The sequence below is a fragment of the Callorhinus ursinus genome, unplaced genomic scaffold (genome assembly GCF_003265705.2).
Source record: "Callorhinus ursinus isolate GAN/ISIS: 27379988/994484 unplaced genomic scaffold, GSC_fseal_2.0 scaffold1, whole genome shotgun sequence".
Classification (NCBI taxonomy): Eukaryota; Metazoa; Chordata; class Mammalia; order Carnivora; family Otariidae; genus Callorhinus; species Callorhinus ursinus.
The window spans coordinates 71774724-71800065 of record NW_027397063.1 but is presented as its reverse complement, the minus strand read 5'-3'; the positions used below and the strand labels follow the sequence as shown (position 1 = coordinate 71800065).

General features: G+C 40.9%; 1 protein-coding gene across 5 annotated transcripts in view; it reads right to left on the bottom strand.

Annotated features, from left to right (window-relative positions):
• Positions 1 to 25342, bottom strand: part of IGF2BP2 (insulin like growth factor 2 mRNA binding protein 2) — a 155910-nt gene that overhangs the window by 12851 nt on the left and 117717 nt on the right. Inside the window, exons 5-11 of one of the 5 annotated variants that reach the window (XM_073896012.1) lie at positions 25214 to 25295; positions 22943 to 23015; positions 22743 to 22810; positions 20716 to 20850; positions 12104 to 12226; positions 11631 to 11766; positions 9107 to 9235 (exon numbers count right to left, since the gene is read on the bottom strand). In XM_073896012.1, coding sequence (XP_073752113.1) covers positions 9107 to 9235; positions 11631 to 11766; positions 12104 to 12226; positions 20716 to 20850; positions 22743 to 22810; positions 22943 to 23015; positions 25214 to 25295 — 746 coding nt within the window. Of the gene's footprint in view, positions 1 to 9106; positions 9236 to 11630; positions 11767 to 12103; positions 12227 to 20715; positions 20851 to 22742; positions 23016 to 25213; positions 25296 to 25342 lie in introns of all 5 variants that reach the window. The other 4 variants (XM_025877188.2, XM_025877196.2, XM_025877204.2 and 1 more) reach the window with 4 other exon arrangements.

The following is a 25342-nucleotide window of genomic DNA, read 5'->3' as shown; positions in this document are numbered from 1 at the left end:
ACACTGACAGAATCAGCATGGTCCAGTTACCGGTGCCTTACATAAAGTCACATAAACGCAGCCATGCCTGTTACAGGCAGGGAGGTCACCATGAAGCCAACGCCTGAGGGCCACCCTGCAGGATGACCTCCTAGGTTTCCGACACTGGTCAGACATGGATGAGACTTCGAGTCCGGAGCCTAGCTTTCGTCTGAGGGCTCCTGAACAAATTTCATGGTGTTCTCCGTCTCCCAGATCTCCCGCTGCACTGTGAGCTCCAAATCACAACTTCGCCTTACGACTCACTAGGGACAATTGAAACAGTCCCCCTTTCTGAGCCTGGAGAGTGGACTTCTGGCCTCGGGGGGGAGAGGGGGTGGGGACACAGGGGAGCTTCCCCCAGGGGTGCCCTAGCTGTCCACAGAGCTCTGCTTACGGAAGGGAATCCCTGCTGTAGTGAGAGCAAACGTTAGCTCTCATGCCTTGGAAAGAGGCTGCAGTGACATCTCACAGCCACAGGAGGGTGCTATGGGACCAGATTCTCCTGGCACTCCATATCTGACAGGAAGCGGCGTGAAGAAGTCTTTCTAGGGCCTGCTTCTTCCTTGACGAGCAGTCCGCTCCAGACCCTTCGCGCAGGTCCCTGTTCTAAGCCATGGAGGATGAGGGGAGAATTTCTGTGGCTTTCTGCTCAAAGCTCTGCCTTGGGGAAAGGATGCTTCCCCTTCCTCTTGCAGGAGGCCTCAGAGCAGCCATGATTCTTTTGAATTGTTATTTGCCTTTTCTTCCTCAAATTCACATGAGACCAAGAGTAGACCAGCCACAGTGGGGCTCCAATCTGGTTCAAATACTCCCAACATAAACCCTGTATCAAATGTAGGTCTACCACTCGGGTTAGGAGAGAGAATTAGCTGTAAAAGGATAAAAAGGCTGAATTCCCCGCTCTCCTTTTATTCATGAGTTATTATAGGGGGAAAACTGTTGTGGGGAAAGAACCTTAAACTCGGCAGCCAGGAGCTCATTTCTAGTGGAGGTGCTGGCTTTGTGCACACAAGTTGGTTTTTGGAGTCAGAATAGTCACAAGACTGGAGTGTGAATCACCAGCTCTATACAAGTTGGAATAATTTATTCAACCATTCTGAGCCTCATCCACAAATGGACTAAAATAATATCATCTAGATCTTCTAGAAATTAGATCTTCTAATATTGTTGCAAGGGTTCCTTTGACCGTTCAATTCACTCTTGAAAAAGATATCTGAGCACCTAACCACCTACGAAGCACTGCTCTAGGTGCTGGGGACACAGCTATTAAGACAGAAGGGTCGCTGCCACCACGGGACTGACAGTCTACCGGGGAGGCAGACAAGTGTTGTGAAAGAAGCGAACGGGACAATGTGCGGAAGGGAAGCAGCGGGGATGACGAGTGGGAAGGCAACCTTGGGAGGGTCCAGGAAGACCCCTGCAGGAGGTGATATCTGAGCTGGGACCCATGGAGAGCACAGCACCCTAGGCAAGGCACTGGGGAAGGAACATTCTAAGCAGGGCTCTTAGAAGAGCTGAGCTAGTAAAGCGTTGGCCTTTTGAAAAACAGAAAAGAAACCAGTACGGCAAAAGCAAGTAAGAGAGGATATCTGCAAACAATGGGGAGGTCTTGCAGGCCTTGGTTCTGATGTGGACTAGACCCTAACTAAGTACAATGGATGCCCCCGAAGGATGTTCCAGGGCATTCAGGGAGGTCACAGGAATGAAGAATCTATCGTTGGCTGTACGGGTTGAATGAGGAGTGTTAAGGGAGCACTGTTTATAATGAAATGTACGGCTTAGAGCACACACTCTATTTCCCATCCTCCCAAGCTTAAATGGAGTCTACAGTCTCAAATGGAAGAAAGCTTTCAAAACAGACTTCGTCACAATGATCAGAGAAATTACCCACTGATGACGTGAATACATGTTCTCTTTACTGGGAAAGCAGATTGTAGCCATCTGATAAACCAAGGGCCCAGGGAGTGGGGAGGCTAATATGGAACCCCACCCCAACTTAGCAGTTGGCCTCACTGTGCCAGTTTGAGAATCCTGTTATTTTACAAAGGAGAAGCGACTTTATTTTTGAGTATCTGAGAAGCATCATGGGTGAAGGATGTCATAGTAAAGGTGACCCTGTCAAGTGTGCCCCCACCCCTTGCCAACAGTGGCAGCAAGGGGGTGTGCGGTCATTATTACCCACTGGTTCATGTTACATTCTCAGTTTGAGGGAAAATGGTGTCTGCTTTTCCTCTCTGCTTGACTGTGCTGGGGTGTGAGTAGAGGAGTATATATCAAATGCATTTGTAAAAATTAAAAAGGGAATTATAGTTGGACCAGCTTTTCTGGGAAGAACTGCAGTGTCCTTCATTCCAAGCTGCTGTGTATGACCATAATCATGATGCCAGATTTAAGTAATACACTGAAGCCTGAAGAAATCAGGGGGTAGGAAGAGTGAGGGGTAGGAAATGGGTAGTGGACAGGGCAGGGGTCAGGCATACAGATTATGTTAAAAAATACTGAAACAGCTTTAGTGTGAAGACAGACTAATGCCACATTGCAAAGACAGTGGATGCTCTCCCTAGGAAACAGGGATGGGGCCATGGGCCTGGGGGGAGGGAGTGGACTTGGGCAGAGCTCTCCAAGATTCAGAAGGTTCACCATTCTACCCCAGCTTGTCAAAGGGCTTCCCCACAATGGCTGCTTATCCACCTCTGTGTTCTCATAGGACAACCTCAGGAACTGATGAAAACTAGAAACCATTACGCTAGCAAGAGGCAGAGCCAAGATCTGAACACAGATCTGTGTCTGACTCTGCAGCCCAAGATCTCAACCACTATACCCAATGCTGCCCCCACCTAGAACACTGTGAATTCATGGGTTCCAGTGGGGCCCATGGCACATGTTATGAAAAACTTCCCTAAAGATTCTAATATGCCTTCTGTTGAGTTTATTTAAATATATGAATAGACAATTAAAATTCATTAGACATATATAGAGAATTAACAACATGACAGAGGGGAGCAAAGCTGAGCAAGGCAAACAAATGAGCCCAGGGAATTAATTCAGGAAAGAGGAAGAGTTTTTTTTTTTTTTTTTTTTTAAAGATTTTATTTATTTGACAGAGAGAGACACAGTGAGAGCAGGAACACAAGCAGGGGGAGTGGGAGAGGGAGAAGCAGGCTTCCCGCCGAGCAGGGAGCCTGATGTGGGGCTCGATCCCAGGACCCTGGGATCATGACCTGAGCCGAAGGCAGACACTTAACGACTGAGCCACCCAGGTGCCCCAAGAGGAAGAGCTTTTTAAAAAAAGTTTGATTTTTTTTTTTTAAGATTTTATTTATTTATTTGACAGAGAGAGACACAGCAGGAGAGGGAACACAAGCAAGGAGGAATGTGAGAGGGAGAAGAAGGCTTCCTGCTGAGCAGGGAGCCCCATGCAGGGCTCGATCCCAGGACCCTGTGATCATGACCCGAGCCAAAGGCAGATGCTTAATGACTGAGCCACCCAGGCGCCCGATTTTTTTTTCTTTTTTAAGATTTTACTTATTTATTTGACAGAGAGAAAGAGCACATGCATCGCAAAAGCACAAGCAGGTGGAGTGGAAGAGGGAGAAGCAGACTCCCAACTGAGCAGGGAGCCCGATGTGGGGCTCGATCCCAGGACCCCGGGATCACGACCTGAGCCGAAGGCAGATGCTTAACCGACTGAGCCACCCAAGCGCCCTTTGATTTGATTTCTTAATTAGATTCAAGATGACAGTTCATTCACATGTAAGTAACTGCTATGAGAAAAAAACAAGGAGGGACCTAGATTGATCTTGGAAAGGAAACACTGAACAGAGGCTGTATATAACAGCAGAAAAGACACTCCTGCAAAGCCCATCAGGGCATTGGAAGATTAACCCATGCAAAACAGAAAGAAGGAACCAGACATGAGAACAGAGATGAGCCATAAAGTGGGAGTTCCAGAAGGAGAAAATGAAGTGGAGGGAGGAGAAGTAAAACAAACATTAAGTACAGAAGCAAAAGATTTTCCTGAACTAAAGAAAAATCTGAAACTTGAGATCAAAGGGCTGAGATTCAGATTTCTGAATTCCGAGGGGGAAGGCAAAAATACTAAAAAAGGCAAAAACTTGCAGACAGAAGGAGGAAAAAGCTATCTACAAAATGAGAATCAGGCTGGTTAGCACATGTACCTGAAAAACAAAATACTGAAAGTATTGTTTTCAGAGTTCTAAAGGCACTAGGACTCTAGAATCTCTAGACAGCCAGTTGAACTTTCATTCATGTGTGAGGGGAAAAGAAAGGCGTTTTCAGATCTAGAAAGGTTTCGAAGTTATGCTACTTATGTACTATTCCTGAAAAAGATTGTTGAAGCAAGTATTCCTGACAGACTAACAAAAAAGCCCCAAATAACTCAAAAAATGAGAGCATATGGAGCACAAGAAACCATCTGCAGTGAGCAAAGTAACCAGTTACAGTTTAGTTAATTCTAAACTATAGATTATGAGACTGCGTATTAAGAAAGAAAGCTTAATAATTGGGAATAAAATTTCAGATTCCTTCTAGAGTGAGCTGACTAAAACACACTAAACAAACTTGGTTACAATCAAGAATTTGACAAAACCATAATCACAGTGGGAGAACAGCAAACTTCTCCCATCATATAATAAATCATACGGGTAAAAATAATTATATAGAGGATATGAGCTGCCAATGAGAAGCTTGCTTTTATAGCTATAAACACAACTCTGAGCCCATCAGAAAAAGGTACATCTTTCCGAAAGCCCATGAATTCAAAAACTGATTATGCGTGAGTAAGGCCACAAAAATCAGAAATGTTCCGATAACACTGTCTGAATACAAAGTACAGGAAACAATTGCAAGATAACAAAAAAGAAACCATTAACTACTTGGAAGTTTAAAATAGACAAAGCCCTAGCACATTTGATTAAGCTAACAGAGAGGGGCCCCTGGCTGGCTCAGTCCGTATAACATGAGACTCTGGCTCTTGAGGTCCTGAGTTCAAGCCCCATGTTGGGGGTAGTGTTTACTTAAAAACAAAAACAAAAACAAAACAAAACTTAGAAAAGAAAAAAAGAGAAAACATAAATATATGATGCTAGGAATTACAAGAGAGTAATACACAAGTTTGGGGATTTAAAAGGCCAATAGTCCGCTCTGTAGAAGTTATGCCAACACATATGAAAATTAGATAAATACTTTTACAGGAAAATAAAAATCAACACAACTAAGTCAAAAACTTACAAGAAATTGAAGAGTTTACAAATGAAACAAACAAAAGGTGGTAGGCCCAGATGTTTTACGGATATCTTCAAGAAATAGAAAACTTCTATATATTGTTATATTTTCCCAAGCATATTAAAAGTTGGTCATCTTTCTAATTCATCGAGAAAAAAAATAATCATGCTGTTAGAGTAAAAGTAAAAGATGGAAAGTAAAAGTGATGACAACAGCAGCTATGTTTGCATAGAAATTATTATGTGCAGGTTTTAACTTATTTAATAAACCTTACAACAACCCCATGATATGTATATGATTACTACCCCATCTTATAGACCAGCAACATCGCGATGCAAAGAGGTTAAGTCACCTGCCCAAGGTTAAAAATACACTGGTGGGAAGGAAAAGTAGTATATCCTCCATGTATCAAAATTTATATGTTAGGTATCAACATTTATATTTATATATTTTATAATTATATATTATGTATAAAATTTATACATTCTTAGGCTAAGAAATTCCATTTCAAGGAATTTATTCTGAAGAAATAACTGGATAAAAGAGCCAAGATGTATATACAAGGATTTTCACAGTAGAGTGAAAAATTTGAATACATATATATTAAATATAGGTAACATATATATATATATAAATTATATATACACACACGCATATACATGCAAACACTGGTTATTTCTATATTGAGAAAAACTTGCACTTTCTACATTTCTGTATTATTTGCTTTTTAAATACTATGCACATATTATTTTTTTTAACCAGAAAATAATAAAAAAGAAGTTTTCAAACATACACATATGCTTCCAAAATTTCAGAGGTCAGAGGCCAACCCTGGCATGTGTAATAAGCCAGCTACAAGGAGGTACAGAGACTTCTTGACCTTTGGATGCCGAGAGCAAAAGTACTAGTTCTGTGATACATAAAAGCAAAGAAATACCCTAGAGGTTCCTGGAAAACTGAAAGCCTATGTGACAGGAGAATAATATAAGTATTTAAAGCATGCCCACCACCCCCACCCTACCCTGTCCTCAGACTCTGCAAGAGTGGCTCTGGGGGCCTGTCCTAGGTCCTGCGCAGGTAGGTAGCGATGGCCACCTCCATGCCCTGGCCTGCACTTTCACAGCTGCCCCGGGGAGCCATATTGTCGCAGAGAGTTGGGGCAACTACGTGCTCTGGATTAGAACCTAATCTTGATCTATGGGATCAAGATTAGAAGTACATGGCTTTTAACTTTATAAAGAAAGTAAAAACTGGGATGCCTGGGTGGCTCTGTCGGTTAAGCGTCTGCTTTGGCTCAGGTCATGATCCCAGGGTCCTGGGATCGAGTCCCATGTTGGGCTCCTTGCTCAGTGGGTAGCCTGCTTCTCCCTCTGCCTGTGCTCTCCCTGCTTGTGCTCTCTATCTCTCTGTCAAATAAATACATTTTAAAAATCTTAAAAAAAAATAAGTAAAATCTATTTGATGAAGAACGGGAACTATGTATTTTAGTAAAATGGTTATCTTCCCACTGTAGTAAAAATCTCAGATGAAAGGAAACTTTCCAACTGGCAAAACTTATTTTCAAGTTTAGAAAATATTCTGCTATCACACAATAGCCTCTCCCCTTGTTTCAGTACAGGGGTCTGTGAACGGTTTCTGTAAGGGGCCAAATACTTATTTTAGACTTTGCAGGTCACAGGGTTCCTACTGCACCTATGCGACTCTGCCATCCCAGCAAAAAAGCAAACAGACTACATATAACCAAAGGTCATGGCTGTGTTCTAATAAATTTTTTTAAAAAGATTTATTGAGGGACACCTGCTGGCTCATTCGGTTAAGTGTCTGCCTTCTGCTCAGGTCATGATCTCAGGGTCCTGGGATCAATCCCCGTGTCAGGCTCTCTGCTCAGCGGGGAGCCTGCTTCTCCCTCTCCCTCTGCTGTTCCCCACTGCTTGTGTGCACTCTCTCTCTGAAATAAATAAAATCTTAAAAAAAAAAAGATTTATTCATTTATTTTTTAGAGAGATAGAGTGAGTTTGTGAGAAGGGGGAGGGACAGAGGGAGAGAATCTTCAAGCAGACTCCCTGCTGAGCGAGGAGCCCAACGCAGGGCTTGATCTCATGACCCTGCGATCGTGACCTGAGCCAAAACCAAGAGTTGGATGCTTAACTAAGTGAGCCATACAGGCACCCCCAATAAAATTTTACTTACAAAAATAAGTGGTAGGTGAGTCTGGCCCCTGAACTAAATCTCAAAATAGGGGTTTGCTGACCCCATGATCTCAGATTACCGATATTAGAAGTGGCCTGTTCTATCATACTTCTCCCCTGACCATTTATGTTTATCTCAACTTCAGTTCTGAGGTTATCTTCTTCTTCTCTCTTTTTTTTAAGATTATTTATTTATTTATTTATTTGAGAGAGAGAGAGAGAGCAGAGCGAGTGAGAGAGAACACACGTTGGGGGCAGGAGGAGAGGGAGAAGCAGGCTTCCTGCTGAGCAGGGAGCCTGATGCAGGGACTCAATCCCAGGACCCTGGGATCATGACCCGAGCCAAAGGCAGACACTTAACCGACTGAGCCACCCAGGCGCCCCTCTCAGGTTATCTTCTGTAGGCAGTAGATGCAGACCTTCTCCTAAGAAATGAGATGTGTCTCAATACCACTGAATGGACTAACCTTGGTCATTCTCAAATCTCACAGCAAAGACATGGGGATGTACACCTCTCAGGGATGTTCTAGCGCCTTGGAGTAGCCACATGACTGTGATAGCTGCCACAATCCCTCCTGTCACAGCCTAGCTCCCTCTAACCTGGCCCCACCCCCACACGCATGGTCTAATATTGGGCCCTATCCTTTAGTTTAAAAGAAAATGGATATAACTCCAAAGAAATGGTATGAAGATTTAGAAATGACTCAGAAGATCTGTATATAAACAAGACTGGAGAATGTGTATATTCTTGTGACCAAAAACGTGGGTGCCAGTTCATGTCTATATAGTGCTGGCAGAAGAACACAGTGGCTTCACCCTGTCTCCTACAGATAACTCAAAGAGCTACTAGGAGTTCTCACATTGCAATGCTTACACCACAGACCACCTCTCAAAAGACAGGAGTGTTAGCTAACGTAGTGTTCATCAACCTAACTCTTCCCATTAAAAAGTATAAACATTGGAGGGAAGAAAGTTTGTTTAAACAATAAGCAGTATGAATAGAAAAGAATTAGGAGTGAAAAAAAATAAGCTGTCAAGTATCCTGAACCCAAATTTGACAATGTATTGATCTATAATGCTTGTAAATGGAAGCAACAATTAGAAAACTCATAACATTCACATTTCCCTTTTTATTAATGATGACTCAAACAATAAATACTTATTGAGAACCTACTAAATGCCAGGCATTGTGCTAAGTGTTTAGAAACAAACACTGTGTATTATTTTCTTTTAAAAACTGCCTATTAATAAAATATGATGCATCTGAGTTGTAGAAACAGGTGAGAAATATGTATATTCGAGTTATCCAGGTACCCTATTAATAAATGAACAATAATCATGAAGATTCTTATTTGAGCTAACAAATCCTGTTTTATAATAAAGAGGCTTCTAGTTAGTGAATTTGCTAGCACTGCAGTTTCTTTCCTAGATTTGATATATACTATGTTCAAAAGCATATATTTAGAGGATGGTTTAATAATATTTATCTGTCCATTAGGAAGAAGTCCTAAGAAATGTTGGATTTATCCTACAATCACTTATGATTATGGCCTCCAAATTAAAGCTTTAGCTGTGATTCAACATAGCAGAGTAATGCTGCTGCCTGGGGGTGCCCAGAGCATGAGCAAACCTCTGGATGCTGAGCTACTTACAGCGAAAGGGTGGTAAGGGGGAGCGGGGGGAGCTCCTCGGGGCCCTGCTGGTGGAGGCAGCACGGACAGTCCTGTTGAAAAGATGCCAAGTGCGCTGAGGTTCAACCCCGGGATCAGATTGGCTTGTTGCTGGGAACAGAAATGGAGAAAAAGATGAGGGGAGGAGACCAGAGAGGCCCAGCTTGCCTGGGTCAACCTCCATCTCTTGGCTGGTTGGCACGAGTGCCTCCTAATCAGCACTGCCCTGGCCTCATGGACCACCCTGCTGCTGGGGTGGGCTCTCCAAACCTCAAGCTGACCATGGCATTCCTTCAAAGCTTCTCTGAGAGTGTCCACACATCATAACACAGCCAACCAGGCTCCTTTGGGGGACCCAGGCCACCACACCCTCTCTTCGGCTCACCCCTCAGCCCCACCCTGCCCATCCTGCTCCTCTCTCCCTGCTGGGCTCCTGCACACATTATCCATCATGTAAGGAATGTGCTTCTCTTCCTCCTTACCTGGCTAAGACCTGCTCTTCATGTGGGTTTCACCTGAACTTAGATGTCCCCTCAGCCAGGAAACCTTCTCTCACCCCGAAGGTCTCTGCGCCTGTGCCCTTTCTATGCGCCCCCACCAACATTCCTGTGTTTCCTTCAAATGATATTTCAAGTATCATCACAGGGTATTTGCATCGCCTGATTAGTTGCCTCTTCCCTTTTAGACCATAATTTCCTTGTGGATGGAGACTGTATTACTCAGTGTTGTGCGCTCAGTGCCTGGTACATAGTAAGTACTCAATAAATACTTGTGGAATGAATATATTTAAAACATATTGGGTTAATAGTTTTTCCAACTCTATCCAGAGAAAGATAAGACCTTTCACTGGGATACCACACATGTAAACTCCATTCTCCAGGTTCAGGATGGTTCACAACTTTGAATTTTTCACCATTTGGTTGCCAGTGTTGTGATCTTCTCACCTGCTTGCTAATTTCCCATTTATACATGGGGATGCTCACCTAGGCTGTGGTGAGTTTGAACTGCCCAGCCCTTCAGAGGCAGAGGGATGTCGTCACCTGGACTGTGTCCTCCCTGCTCCTACCTTTGTCTTCCTGAACACTAAGCAGCTAACATTTTCTGTTTTCTTATCTGTGACAACGGCCACCCGTTATCTTGCCTTCTCTTAGGATGTTTGGAGTAGGAGAGCTGGGATCTTTAACCCTGACCTCATCTGAAACCTAAGATCCAGTAATTTTGTTATTCACCTATCAACACATGATGTTGGTGCAGACATGGATGAGTCTAACTGGTATGCTCAAGTTGAGGTACTCTGGTACACCCAGACTCTTCTGTAACTTTTCTGGGTATTCACAGAAGAGATGTTTATTATACGATGTCAAGAGCCCAAAAGAAGAAAATGAGATCATCTGAGGATATTTCCACAAATACACACAAACAGGGAGGTGACAACGCAATCTTCTCCTCATCATGTTCCATAGTTATCACGTGATGTGGGCTGCTACGGGGTAGGGGGTGGGGCTGGGGCGAGGTGGGGATAGTGTTCTGACCTGGGGAGGAGGGTCCTTAGAAAGAGCTGCACTGACAGCACTGGGTTTAGCCTACAGAGCTCAACATTTACTCCTCTGTGAAATATTACCAGGTCTGGGATTTGCCTCAAAGTCATTCAAGGAGTGTGGGAAAGCAGACAAAGGTCCAGATGAAACAAAACAGGCCATGAGCTGATAACCATTCAAGTCGGATTATAGGCATATGAGGACTTATTGTAGTATCACTTCCTCTTTTATGTTAGAAAATCATTGTAATAAAAAAATGAAAAAAATTACTCCTCTGAGTGGAGCTTGGGGCTTTGTTGATAGACAATTATTTTTAAGATTTCTGAATGTCAGACTGGTGTCTCCCCATTATAAAGTGAGAATTAGTTAGCAATAACAGGAAGGACATGCCCAAACCCGGACGTCTGCTCGAAGCATCAGTGAGAGCCAAGGTGCTGGACAACATATATTGGGTGATCCAGACGTGCAGATCAGTAAGCAAGGGATGAAAAGCAGAGTTTAATTTTAAAGTATGTATTTTTAAATTTAAAAAGTAACAGGACAATATAGAAAGTTTGTAAAGTAGGAAAAAATCCCACTTTCCTAGTGTACCAGCTGTTATTTTTGTAAGCAGCCTTCCAGTCATTTTGCTCCAGATTATTTTACATAACCGTAACCTGAGTTAAATACACTTCTATGTGCTCTTTTCTTAATTAACGTTGTATCATAAGCAATTCTTCATTTTATAATCTTCCAAGTTATGATTTTAATCGTTTCACACTATTTTGTCCAGTGCATTTATCACGATCCACGAGGAGTTGGTTTCCTGCTTGTTTCAATGTTCTTGCCCCAAGAAGGCAGTAATAACTCTGCATATCTATTCTAAGGCACTTCCTCACTAGCTGAATGACAACTATTCTTAGAGAGGCTTGTGTCCTGCCTGAAAACACATGTGAAAACCAGTAGAGAAGAAAGCATTCGGCACTTACATTAACAGCCAGCATATCATTTTCAAAGGCCTCACGGAGCTTCTTCATAATCTCTACCTCTGCATTGGCACAGGCCTCGACTGTGCCCTTCACAGTGATGGTTCTTTCAGGGTTGTATATGCTCAAGTCCTGCAAGCTGGCCACCGAGAAAAAAGAGAGATTTCCTTTTTCAAAAGGAAAAATAAAATCCCAGAAGGATCACAAACAAGTCTTGGTGGAGGATTCCCTCACCACACACTGTGGTATCAAATACTTGCCATCTTATCTCAAATCTTAGAGGTGACTTAGCTCATATCCGTAGTAGAAAATGTCTGACTGGTAACTATTTATGCATCTGTTTTGATGGTGTTGGAGAGAATTACATCACTTATGATTATACTCCTATTTTAAGGAAAGGCAGATGAAGGAGTTGGGCATATCAAAATGCTCAAGTTCTCCAGTTTGGGCACAATTAAACTGAATGGGTGGCTTACGATGAGATTGTTATCTTGGTCCCCGTCTCATGTTCAATTTTCTTCAAATTTCTGCCTTCTTTTCCAATCAGTCTTCCAACTAAGCCATTGTGGGCCAAGATTTTCAGAGGAATCTCTTCAGCTCTAAAAAAGACAAACAACAATTTAACACTTAAGGTGGACACACTGGTTGCCTCCTAAGAGCTATTAAACCACTTTTTTCCCTTTACAAACAGAAGTCATTTTGTTCAGGTACCAAGTGGTGATTGGCTTTAGGTGAGGCTGGTTCCCTCATCAACCCCAGTGCAATCAGAATTCTGATTAACATAAACCAAACCACAGTAATTATATTCCCTTGTTAAGATGGACTGGAAGTGGGTCCATGAGGCAAATCTGGCCGATGAGGTATGAGGAGAAGTCTGTTGCATGACTTTAGGAAGGTTTTTCTTGTTCTTAAAAAAGACAAGGGAGAATATCAGCCAGATGGCAGACTAGGATGCTACAGGCCCTCCTCACCCCACAGAGACACCAAGTTAACAACAATAGAGAGACTGGAATGCCTCTGTGAGAAGTCCAGAGCTCAGCTGAGAAGCTATAGGACCCTGGCCATTGTAAAGCGAAGAAAAGACTCCAGTAAAAGGGGTGGGAAAATTTGCAGTGTTCAGTGTGGCTACACATGCTCCTTCCCTTATGCTGCATAGTGAGGAACAAATGGGAGGAAATCTCCCACACCAGGGATTTTCCCATGGGATGCAAACAAAAGACTGGATCATACATCCAACATCCTGGCTTATCTGGGAGCCACCCAAGGGACTGGTTTCTGTCTTGCCTCACTTGGAGCATTGAGGAGACTGGTGCCAGTTTTGAAAGCTGCTGAAAAAAGAGGTGAGCAGTATGTTAGAGCTGCAGCTCTACAGTCAGAAGGCAGGGGGAGAAAGAGATCAGAAAAGGCTTGAGAGGCCCTAATACCTCCAGTAGAGCTGATAAGTAAAGGAAGGTCTTCCCCTCATTGAAGCTAGTACACAAAGACTAAGAGATGGTTGTTTTTCAAATGCCCCAATCCTACCAAAACATTAAAAGACATACAAAGAAACAGGGGAATATGGCCTAATCAAAGGATAAATATATAACTCCAGAAGCCAACCCTAAAGAAATGCAGCTCTATGAGCTACCTGACAAAGAATTTACAATAATTGTCATAAAGACACTCGATGAACTAAAAGAGAACACAGACAACTAAACAACATCAGGAAAACTACGCATGAACAAAATGGAAATATCAACAAAGAGAGAAACTATAAAGAACAAATAATGGAACTAAAAAATATAATAACCGAACCCCCCCCCAAAATCATTAAAGAGGTTCAACAGCAGACTTGACAGGCAGAAGAAAGAATGAGCAAACTTGAAGATTGGTCATTTGAAATCATCAAGTCAAAGTAGAAGAAAGAAAAAAAGAATGAAAAAAGGTCCCCACAGAGCACAGAGAAAGGCTAAGGAAATTAGGGGCCAAGATCAAATGGACTAATAGGTGAATTCCAGAAGGAAGAAAGAGAGAGGGCAGAGAGCTCATTTGAAGAAATAATAGCAGAAAACTTTCCAAATCTTAGGAAAGAAATGGACATGTAGATTCAAGAAGCTCAAAGAACTCCAACTGGGACAAAACCAAAGAGAACCACACTGAGACACATTATAAGGCCAATTTTCCAAAGTCAAAGACAAAGAAAGAATCTTGAAAGCAGCAAGAGAAAAGTGATTATTCAATACAAGGGAGTTTCCATAAGATTTCTGAGCAGAAACTTTGCAGGCCTAAAGGGAGTGGGATGATATGTCCAAAATGCTGAAAGAAAAACTCATCAGCCAAGAATACTGTATCCAGCAAAACTTTCCTGTGAAAATGAAGGAGAAATTAAGACTTTCCTAGATAAACAAAAGCTAAGTGAGTTCCTTATCATTATACTTGCTCTACAAGAAATGCTAAAAGGATGGGCGCCTGGGTGGCTCAGTTGGTTAAGCGACTGCCTTCGGCTCAGGTCATGATCCTGGAGTCCCGGGATCAAGTCCTGCATCGGGCTCCCTGCTCAGCAGGGAGTCTGCTTCTCCCTCTGACCCTCCCCCGTCTCATGTGCTCTCTCTCTCTCTCATTCTCACTCTCTCAAATAAATAAATAAAATACTAAAAAAAAAAGAAATGCTAAAAGGAGTCCTTTAATGGAAATGAAAGGACAGTGAGCAGCAACACAAAGCCATATGAATATAAGGTTCTCTAGTAAAAGTGAATACACAAATATAATAACCTGTACTTATATTAATTTTGATGCACAGAATTTAAATGAGAAAAATACTTTTAAAAAGATAAATCTGTTAATGGGTATAAAATATATAAACAGCAATTTGTGACATCAGTAACAAAGTGGGGGGTAGAGTTGTAAAAGAGCAAAGTTTTTGAATATGATTGAACTTAAGTTGCTATCAGTTTAAAATAGAATGCTATAACTTTAAGATGTTTTATATAATTGCAGTGGTAACCACAAAGAAAATATCTATAGAATATACAGAAAAGGAAATGAGAAGGGACTCAAAGCATATCACTAAAAAAACCCAAAAGGCAAAGAACAAAGTAAAAAAAAAAAAAAAACCACAGAAGAATGCAGTTAAGACAGACAAGGAGGGACAATAAAGCTACAAATGCAGAGAACAATGAAATGGCAAGAGTAAGTCCTTCCCTATTAGTAATTACTTTAAATGTAAAAGAATTAAACTTCCCAATCTAAAAGACATGGAATGGCTGAATGGATTTAAAAAAAAAAAAAAAGATCTCAAATCGACAAATTTAAATGTCAAGGAATTAGCAAAAGAATAAACTAAACCCAAAGCTGGTATAAGGAAAGAAATGGTAAAGATAAGAGCAAAGATAAGCAAAAGAGATAACAGAAAAACAAAAGAAAAAACCTAGAATTGGTTTTTGAAAAGATCCACAAAATTGATAAACATTATCTAGATTAACTAAGAAAAGAAAGAACACTCAAATATCTAAAATCAGAAATGAAAGAGGGGACACTGCAACTGATGTCATAGAAATAAAAATGATTACAAGGGAATACTATGAACAGTTGTACATCAACAAAGTGATAACCTAGAAGAAACAGATAAATTCCCAGAAACACACAACCAACTAAGACTAAACCTTGAACAGAAAATAATGAGTAAGGAGATTGAATCAGTAATTAAAAACCTCCCAACAAAGAAAAGCCCAGGACCAGATGGCTTCCCTGGAGAATTCTACCAAACATTATTTTTTCTACCAAACATTTAAAGAAGAATTAACACCAATCCCTCTCTAACTCTTCCAAAAATTGAAGAAGAAGGAACACTTCCAAGCTCATTCTATGAGGCCAGCTTTACTCTAATACCAAAGCTAGACAAAGACACTTCGAGAAAAGAAAACTACAGACCAATATCCCTGATAAATATTGATACAAAAGTCCTCAACAAAATACAAGAAAAATGAATTCAAAAGCATTATACATTAAAAGGATGATACATTATGACCAAGTAGGATATACATCTGGAATGTAAGGGTGGTTCAAAATAAAAAAAAAATCAATGTAATATACATTAATGTAGGTTCATACATGTAGGTCAAAAACCACATGATTATCTCAATTAATGCAGAAAAAGCATTTGACAAAAATTTAACACCCTTTCATGATAAAAACACTCAACAATCTAGGAATAGAAGGAAACTATCTTAACGAAATAAAGGCCATTTGTAAAAAGCACACAGTGAACATCATATTCAATGGTGAAAGACTGAAATTTTCCTCTACAGATTCAATGCAATCCCTATCAAAATCCCAATGGCATTTTTTTGCAGAAATAAAAGAATTCATTTGGCATCTCAAGGGACCCTGAACAGTCAAAACAATTTTGAAAAGAAGAACAATGCTAGAGAACCCACACTTCCTGATTTCAAAACATGTTACAAGACTACAGTAATTAAGACACTATGGTAATGGCAGGGCGCTTGGATGGCTCAGTTGGTTGGGCTTCTGCCTTCAGCTCAGGTCATGATCCTGGGGTCGAGTCCCATGTTGGGCTCCCTGCTCAGCGGGGAGCCTGCTTCTCCCTCTCCTCCCAGCTCATGTTCTCTCTATCTCTGTCACTATCTCTCTCAAGTAAATACATAAAATCTTAAAAAAAAAAAAAAGACACTATGGTAGTGGTATCAAGACAGACAAATAAACCAATGGTCCAGAACAGAGAGCCCAGACATAAACCCTTGCATATATGATCAAATTATCTTTGAGAAGGGTGCCAAGATAACACAATGGGGAACAACATCTTCAACAAATGGTGCTGGGAAAACTGGATATCCATATGCAAAAGAATGAAGCTAGACTCTAATCTTAGTCCCATACAAAAATTAACTCAAAATGGAATAAAACCTAAATGTAAAACTTAAAAACTGTAATATTCCTAGAAGAAAACAGGGAAAGCTTCATGGCATTAGATTTAGCAATGAGACACCAAAGCAAAGGCAACAAACACCAAATAGACAAGTTCCAAACAACACCAAAATAGACACCAAAACAGACAAATTTAACATCAAATTTAAAAGCTTTTGTGGACCAAAGGACACAGTCAACAGAGTGGAAAGCCAACATAGGGAAAAGAAGTAAATATCTGCAAATCATGTATCTGATAAAGGATTAATATCCAGAATATATAAAGAACTCCTACAACTCAACAACAAAAAAAATCAGATAACCCATTTTAAAGATGACCAAGACTTGAATAGACATTCTTGAAAGATGATATACAGATGGCCAATAAGCATATGAAAAGATGCTCAATATCACCAATCATCAGAGAAATGCAAATGAAAACCACTATGAGATATGGTGAACACAAAATATTACTTCGAACACATTAGTTTGGCTACTACCCAAATAACAGAAAATAACAAGGACTGGTGAGGACGTGGAGAAACTGGATCCCTTGTGCACTGTTGGTGATATTGTAAAATGTCATTGCTATGGAAAACAGTATGGAGGTTCCTCAAAAAATTGAAAATAGAAATATCATATGATCCAGCAATGTCACTTCTGGGTATATATCCAAAAGAACTGAAAGCAGGATCTTGAAGAGCTACTTGCACACCCATGTTCATAACGGCACTATTCTGGCTAGAAGGTGAAAGCAACCCAAATGCCCATCAATGGATGAATAAACAAAATGAGATATATGCATACAAAGGAATATTATTCAGCTTTATTTATTTTTTTTAAAGTTATTTTTTTAAGATTTTTTATTTATTTTTTGACAGAGAGAGACACAGTGGGAGAGGGAACACAAGCAGGAGGAGTGGGAGAGGGAGAAGCAGGCTCCCTGCAGAGCAGGAAGCCCGATGCAGGGCTTGATCCCAGAACCCTGGGATCATGACCTGAGCCGAAGGCAGATGCTTAACGACTGAGCCACCCAGGCGCCCCTATTATTCAGCTTTAAAAAGGAAGTCTTACTACATGCTACAACTTGGATGAATCTTGAAGACATTATGCTAAGTGAAATAAGCCAGTCACAAAAAGACAAAATACTGCATGATTGCACTTACAAGCAGTCTCTAAAGCAAATTATAGAGACAGAAAGTAAAATGGTAGTTACCAAAAGCTAGAGGGAGAGGGAAAAGGGGAGTTGTCCAATGGGTATAGAGTTTCAGTTTTGCAAGATGAAAAGTTCTGGAGATCTGTTTCACAATAATGTGAATATATATAAACATTACTGAGCTGTACACTTAAAAATGCTTAAGTGAAATAAATCAGAGAAAGGCAAATACTGCATAATCTCATTTGCATGTGGAATCTAAAACAAAACAAGGTCATGGATACAGAGGCAAGATTAGTGGTTGCCAGAGGCAGGGGTAGGGGGGCGGTGAGGTATGGGCAAAATGGGTGAAGGGAGTTGGAAGTTCCAAACTTCCATATAAAATAAAGTCATGAGATACAATGTATACAGCACAGTGACTATAGCTGATAATACTATACTGAATATATGAAAGTTCCTAAGAGAGCAAATCTTAAAAGTTCTTGTCACAAGAAAAAAACTGTAACTGTGTATGGTGACCGATGTTAACTAGAGTTATTGTGGTGATCATTTCACAACATATACAAATAGCCAATAATTATGTTGTATACCTGAAACAAATATAGTATTATATGTCAATTATACCTCAATAAAAAATGGTTAAGATGATAAATTTTGTTATGTGTTTTTCACCAGAAAAAAATGTTCAAAAAAGAAGGAGCAAGGATGCCCTCTCTTTCAACTTTTGAATATTTTTCTGTGGGGACACAAGGTCTGAAATCACTACAGCCACCCTGTCATCACCAGGGGAGTATCTGACATCCTGAGGAAGACAGAGCAGAAAGAAAGGTTGTGAGTCTCTGAGTCTGTGATTCAATTGACCTTGAGTCGTCCACCTCAGGACTTCTCGTTACGTGACAGAATAATAGTTTCTTACTGTTTAAGCCACTTGTTATGTTTTCTGGTAGTTAGGACCAATTGCATTGCTACTATACACCAGCATTCAAACCAACTCCACCAGAATGGAACTTTCAGAGGGTGAGGTTTTTGTTGGCTTTGTTTACTGGCACAAAGAACAATGCCTGGCACAGAGTAGGTGCTCAGTAAATGATAAATGAATAAAAAGAAAATTTAGGATCCCTCTTCTACATACCCCTCAGGACTCAGCTTAAATGTCACTTACCCAGGGAGGTCTTCTTTGAACCCGGCAAATCTCTTCCCGTTCTCCTAAAACATTGATGAGGGCCCTCCACTTACATGCAGTTATTTTCGGCTCTCACATGTCTCATGGCTGTGCTTAATGACCTACTGGTGTATTTGTTTAGTGAATGTCTCTCCCACCGGATCATAAGCTCCATAAAAGCAGGAACTGGGTCCTGTTTATGGCTGTAGCCTCATTTCCCAGCACAGTGCTTAGCAGTGGTGTGGCACTCAAAAAAACTGATTTCAAAGATATTCAAACACTATGTTGGCTCTACATGAAAACTCAAAAATTTAATTTCTACATCAGTCTTTTTGATTATTTAGAATATTTGAAGCTGCTTGTCCTGAGGTTGAAGGACCAGGAAGGGTGTTATTTATAAAGTTCTCAATAACTTGGATGAAGGAGGGGCTTATTCAAACGAAGCCATGTGGGCGCCTGGGTGGCTCAGTTGGTTGAGCGACTGCCTTCGGCTCGGGTCATGATCCTGGAGTCCCGGGATCGAGTCCCGCATCGGGCTCCCTGCTCAGCAGGGAGTCTGCTTCTCCCTCTGACCCTCTTCCCTCTCGTGCTCTCTATCTCTCATTCTCTCTCTCTCAAATAAATAAATAAAATCTTTAAAAAAAAAAAAAACGAAGCCATGGCATTTGGGGTGTTTCAAAGGCCTCAAACAGAGTAAATAATTCATAAGTAATAAATTCATAAGTTAGAGTCCCTTATGAAATCTGAGAATAGATTTTAAGGACTACTTTCATCTTCTTGGTTTTATTTTTTATTTTTATTTTCATTTTCTCATCTTCATACTCTTATTTGACATTATTTGTTAAGTTAACTTTATATTTGATTTATCCTTCACTGCTTTTCTATAAAACTGCTGCCACTACCCATAAGTGGATTTTTTTGCCAAACTGACAGGGAACTTCTTCATTGTCTATTCCATTACTATTAATTCATTTATAATACAAAGTCAATGGGTTCAGTAAGAACTGTACCTGCCATTCGAACTGGTACAACACTCAGGAATCCCAAGAAGTATTTTGTAAAAAAAGAGTAAAGTAGGGCGCCTGGGTGGCTCAGTTGGTTAAGCGACTGCCTTTGGCTCAGGTCATGGTCCTGGAGTCCCGGGATCGAGTCCCGCATCGGGCTCCCTGCTCGGCAGGGAGTCTGCTTCTCCCTCTGACCCTCTTCCCTCTCGTGCTATCTCTCCTTCTCTCTCTCTCAAATAAATAAATGAAATCTTAAAAAAAAAAGAGTAAAGTAGCCACTTGATACCAGTTTCTACTACTTAAGGAAAATTTAAGAATGCAACATGGTAGAGAAACCTTTTCCAGAACAGTAAATGATGGTTTCGATGACAATGTACATTCCAAACACATCTGCACTGTCTGGTATGATAGTCATTAGCCTTAAATGTGACTATTTAAGTTTGAATGAATTAAAATAAAATAATTTAGCTCCTCCATTGCACCGGCCACCTCTCAAGTGCTCAATAGCAGCATGTTGCCAATGGCCATCATACTGAACGGTGCAGATACACAATACCTTCATCACTGCATGGCATTAGAAGCATATATCTATGTTTCTACCAGTAATTATTAGTAATGAGTGATGGAAACATTCAGATCACCAAAAGAAACATCTAAGTGGAGAAACAGCCATATTAAAACATAAAAGATCTATTTCCTACTATATTCTCCTTGGGAACAAATTTCTTAAAAAATAATCCTGTCCCCTGCTCCCTTTACTGAGTAACAGAATTACAGGTTTTTTTAAAAAATTTCTTGTGTGACGTGAATGAGAACTTACTCTTCTTCTCTGTTAAGCGATCTGGGCATTGTATGCAAACTTACAGTTTGGTCTCATCAGCTTCTTTCTGCATGATTTCAAGAATCATGCGGCATGCTTCAGAGGTCCCTTCTGGGGTCGCATGGATGGTGACGGGCTTCTCTGCAGCCCCAGAGTTCTCCTTTCTATGGATGTCTACCCTGTAGGGAAAGGATCAGGAGCCATAACACAACATCATCTGGGCCAGGATCCTAGTCCTGAGAAAGCATCTCAAGGGCCAGCGTACAGCAGGGACACAGACAATGAAGTGTCATTAGCACGTGTGCAACCAATGCCATTCCTCAAGAAGGTGGCAAGCAGGGCAGGACGTCTTGTGCCAAACTTGGATTATTTGCAGTTCCATTTAGAAGGGAATATTTCTTGCAGGAGTGCTGTGGGACAAAGGCACCAAGCCAACTTGGTAATGAAGCCAGTTTGGTAAGTGAAGTATTTTGTGTAGTCTTTCAAACGATCACAGAAGCAAAGGGTCAAGTGAGTGGGGGTAACACTGCACACTGGCATGGTACCAGTCCCTGAACTGACTGTAGCTTTTAAAAGCCATATGTTAATCCAAATCCAAACACCAAATTCAAGCAAGCTTTATATATTTGAGTGTGGATTAAAAACAGAGGCATGCCCTCTCTCTGCCTCTCTAAGTTTTTGGTTTCCTTGCCACTGGCAGCCTGCCTCCTTCCAGGCTCTTAAAACTAATGGCTCAAAAGCTTGATGACTTTATCAGACTTTTTAGGGTAGTTGTGGCCCCACTTGTTTTTGTTATCTTTGAAAATTACATAATTGATTGTATCCCTTTTTACTCTGGCTGTTAGAAAGCCCAGATCCAAGTCTTTGGTCTCTTTGTAAAAAATGGGCACATATTTTTGAGAACTAAACTTCACTTCTATTTAAACTTGTTGCATTTTAAAAGCCACTTTAAGAAATTTTTGGAACAAGAAGACATATAACTAAAAATCACTTTTGCAGTGAAGTAAACTTGGAGGGGAGAAAAGGGCTGATTTTAAAATAAATGGAACAGCAGACAGTACTTCTCTCTACTGGGTCATCATTTCACTGCTATGACAATGAACTCTGGGACTCATACATATGAGTGCCCATACTTTGGCAGTAACTCCGACACTTTGAAGAAAATGGTGTTTTCTCTTTCAGGTTACAAGACACTCAATGGATGACGTGAAAAAAATGCACTAGGCATGTAAGTAACTCCCGTTTGTCAGCAACTTGGTGTTTTGCAATTTAAGCACTTTCATAGCAGTTATTTCTTTCAATCTGCCTGGCTGTCCTAAATCTAACAATGATCCTGGTTTACGGAACAAGCAGTTGATGCTCAGAGAAGTCAACTTTTTTTCCTACAATCATAGAGCCATTAAATGGTAAATCTTGAACATGGGTCTTTGCGTCCTGTGCTTTATTATATCATGCTGTGTTCTTAAGAACATTCAAAAATCAACAATCCCACAGGTCATTTTATCCACGACAACTCCTACTAACTCCTCAACTCCAACTCCTGCTTCAGTCTCCCTAGACAGACTATACATAAGGCTAACGTCCTTCATTTCTTGCTTAATATAGCAGACCCACTCACTTCTTTTACATAGCTATTTACGAGACCACCTAAGTGATCTCAAAGAATGACTACCCTTCAGCGCTCCAACTCGAGACAGGAGGTAAGAATTAAATGGTTTCTGGGATCCCACAAAACTCAGCCCCATACCTCTGCTGTTTTAGAAACTGATGTATTCACAAGCATTAATAAGCTTACGAGGACTAGTCTCCGCTGTGAAGTGATCAGTACCTTCTTTCCGAACCTTTAGTAGTTCAGGATATGACCTTTAGGCTATTGGCATGAAAGCACATTAAAGTCCCCAGCTTTGTTAGTTTGTTAGTAGTTTTAAGAAGCCACCATCCCATACAGCACAGCCGCCCCCCCTCCCCCGCCAATGCTGATGCAAGCAATAGCCACCTGAGGATGACTGGGCCCCACCAGCACTCAGGAGGCCTGTCAGAACGAAGCAAAGGAAGCCCCGGAGGCACGTACCGGGACTGGGTCTGCTTAGTGATGTTCTTTATGGTCAAGCCCTCCTTTCCGATGATGGCACCAACAAACTGGGTGGGGACCAGGATCCGCAGCGGGAAATCAATCTGTCTGGCCTGAGAAGAGCCCCCAGGGGCGTGGCCTTGCTCCCGGGAAGAGTGGTCCCCACGCTGGGCTCGCTGAGGGGGCGAAGGGGAGCTCACCTCTTCATCCGGGATGTAGGAAATCTTGAAGGAGTAGTTCTCAAACTGATGCCCGCTTAGCTTCTCGATGGCTCTGAAATGCATCAGGAGCAGGTGAGCTTCGTCAGAGAGTGGTGTCAAAGGGAACCCCCAGGCCAGCGGATGGGTTCATTCAGTCTGGTTTACTAGTTAATCCTCCCCGAGGATACAGCGACGAGCAAGGCAGATGCCAGCTCTGTTCCCTCAGAGCTTATGCTTAACAATTAAACAAACAATAACAATGTACAGGCCTGGTCAGACAGGATATACAACTACGCATTCTGCCTTTTTTCACCACCCAAACCTGTATCCCCCTCATCAGAAACTCTTTATAAATGTTGGTATAAAATTTGTCATTTTTTTCTCATTTTGATCATAATACATATTTATTATTGAAAATTCAGAAATAGATATGCACAAATGAGAAAAAAAATCCTAGTCCATCCTGTATCTTTCTTTTCTTAACTATTATTATAATTTATAAACATGGATTAATAGTATATATACTACTTTCTAATCTTTATTTTTTAAAATATTTTATTTATTTGACAGAGATAGAGAGATGGAGAGCACAGGCAGGGGGAGCGGCAGGAAGAGCAGGCAGAGGGAGAAGCAGGCTCCTGTTGAGCTGGGAGCCTGGTGCGGGGCTCGATCCCAGGACCCTGAGACCATGACCTGAGCTGAAGGCAGCCTCTTAACTGACTGAGCCACCCAGGTGCCCCTATTTTCTAATCTTTAAAAAAGAGTTAATACTCTAAAGGTTTTCCAAGTCATTAAATGTCCTGCAATTTAGTTTTTACTGGTGTTTAACATTCTATTGATTTATCATAGTTTTTGCAACTCATTCCCTATTGTTAAATATATCTATCTATCTATATAGATCCAATCTTTTATTATTATGTACATTGTTGCCATGGACATTTCTGCAACTCCAACTGCACACAGGACAAATTCGTAATGGAATCTCTGGGTCAGAGAGTATATGCAGAAATCTAAGTATTAAGTACCGCCCAGTGTGCTTCTGGAAAGGTCTCAACACTTACTATCCCTTGGCAACTAAGAGAGCCTTTTTTCCCTTGAATCCTCGAAAACAAAATTATTTTAAATTATTTATTAATTTGATAGGGAATATACAATATCCCACTATTGCATTTTTAAAATTATACAGGAAGCAGAAAAATTTTTTCACAAGTTTTTTGCAGCATGTGAAAACAATAATCTTATTCTACTAGGTTAATGTTTAGGGTTTGTGAATTTATTACAAAGCAGTACCTCTGAATTCAAGAAAAGCAACAAAGTCATATTGTTTATGGAGGTCCTAGCTAAATGGCAGCTGGACACAAGCTACAATGGTGAGTTGCTGGTATATATCCTGCTTATATAATGTGTGGCTAAAGTCCATAGCAAATGATCTATTGCCTTTTTCAATGCAAAATTAACTTTTTTAAGACTAGTGGTATGAGGATGGGTTAAATATGTCTTCATGTGTGTTGAAACCTTGAAAATAAATAAAACTTATTATTCTGGGATGTATAACCAAGGTTATGCCACATCCATGACCATATTTGACCATAATTTGAGTTAAAGTGACTCAACAGGCATTTCACTTTAAGGACCTTCTACAAAAAGGAACTTGGTTTTGTTTTGTTCTGTTGTTAAAAACTCAATCCCATGTCCATTAATCGTCAACCTCAAAATTAACCATCACTGAAGCAACGTAGTCATGAATGGGGACTAGGAAGTGAATGGAGGTTAGGAAAGAGAAACCCAAACCAGGTGATCTTTGACTACTAACCACTCCTAGACAATTCTCCCTGCTGTTGCTGTCATTGAGATGGATCCCCTTTCTAATATTACACAGAGGAAAAACGGATGTTTCATTATCTCTTCACCAAGTGCGGACAGAAATGTTTGTGCTTCTTCCTCATGGTGCATGGAGGAAGCTCCAGGTAAAGGCAGCTCCCAGTGGTTGGCAAAGCAGAGTCTGGGGAACACAGTATCACAGAGTTGATGTCTCTATTCCTGACTATGTCAAGACACAGCACCCACCTCAGTTTTGATGCCAAGGCTCAACTTTTTTCAAGATAAAGTCTCCATACAAGAACCCGGTATAAATGCCCTGGAGCTCCACTGACTTGTCAAAGGGAGCAGAGATGCCCCGGGGTTCCTCTGCTATATCAGACATATGCATCTTTTGGGAATTTAGAGACAACCCTCCCAAATTTAAAAGGAAAGAAGCCCAAATCCACTTACATTTTTGCTTCTTCTCTTGTTGTATATGTGACGTTGACAACGGCAGTTTCTGTGTCTGTGTTGACTAGGAAAGAAGCAAAAACTATACTGTCATAGAAAAAAAAGCTGTCACCTTCTGGCTCAATGTAA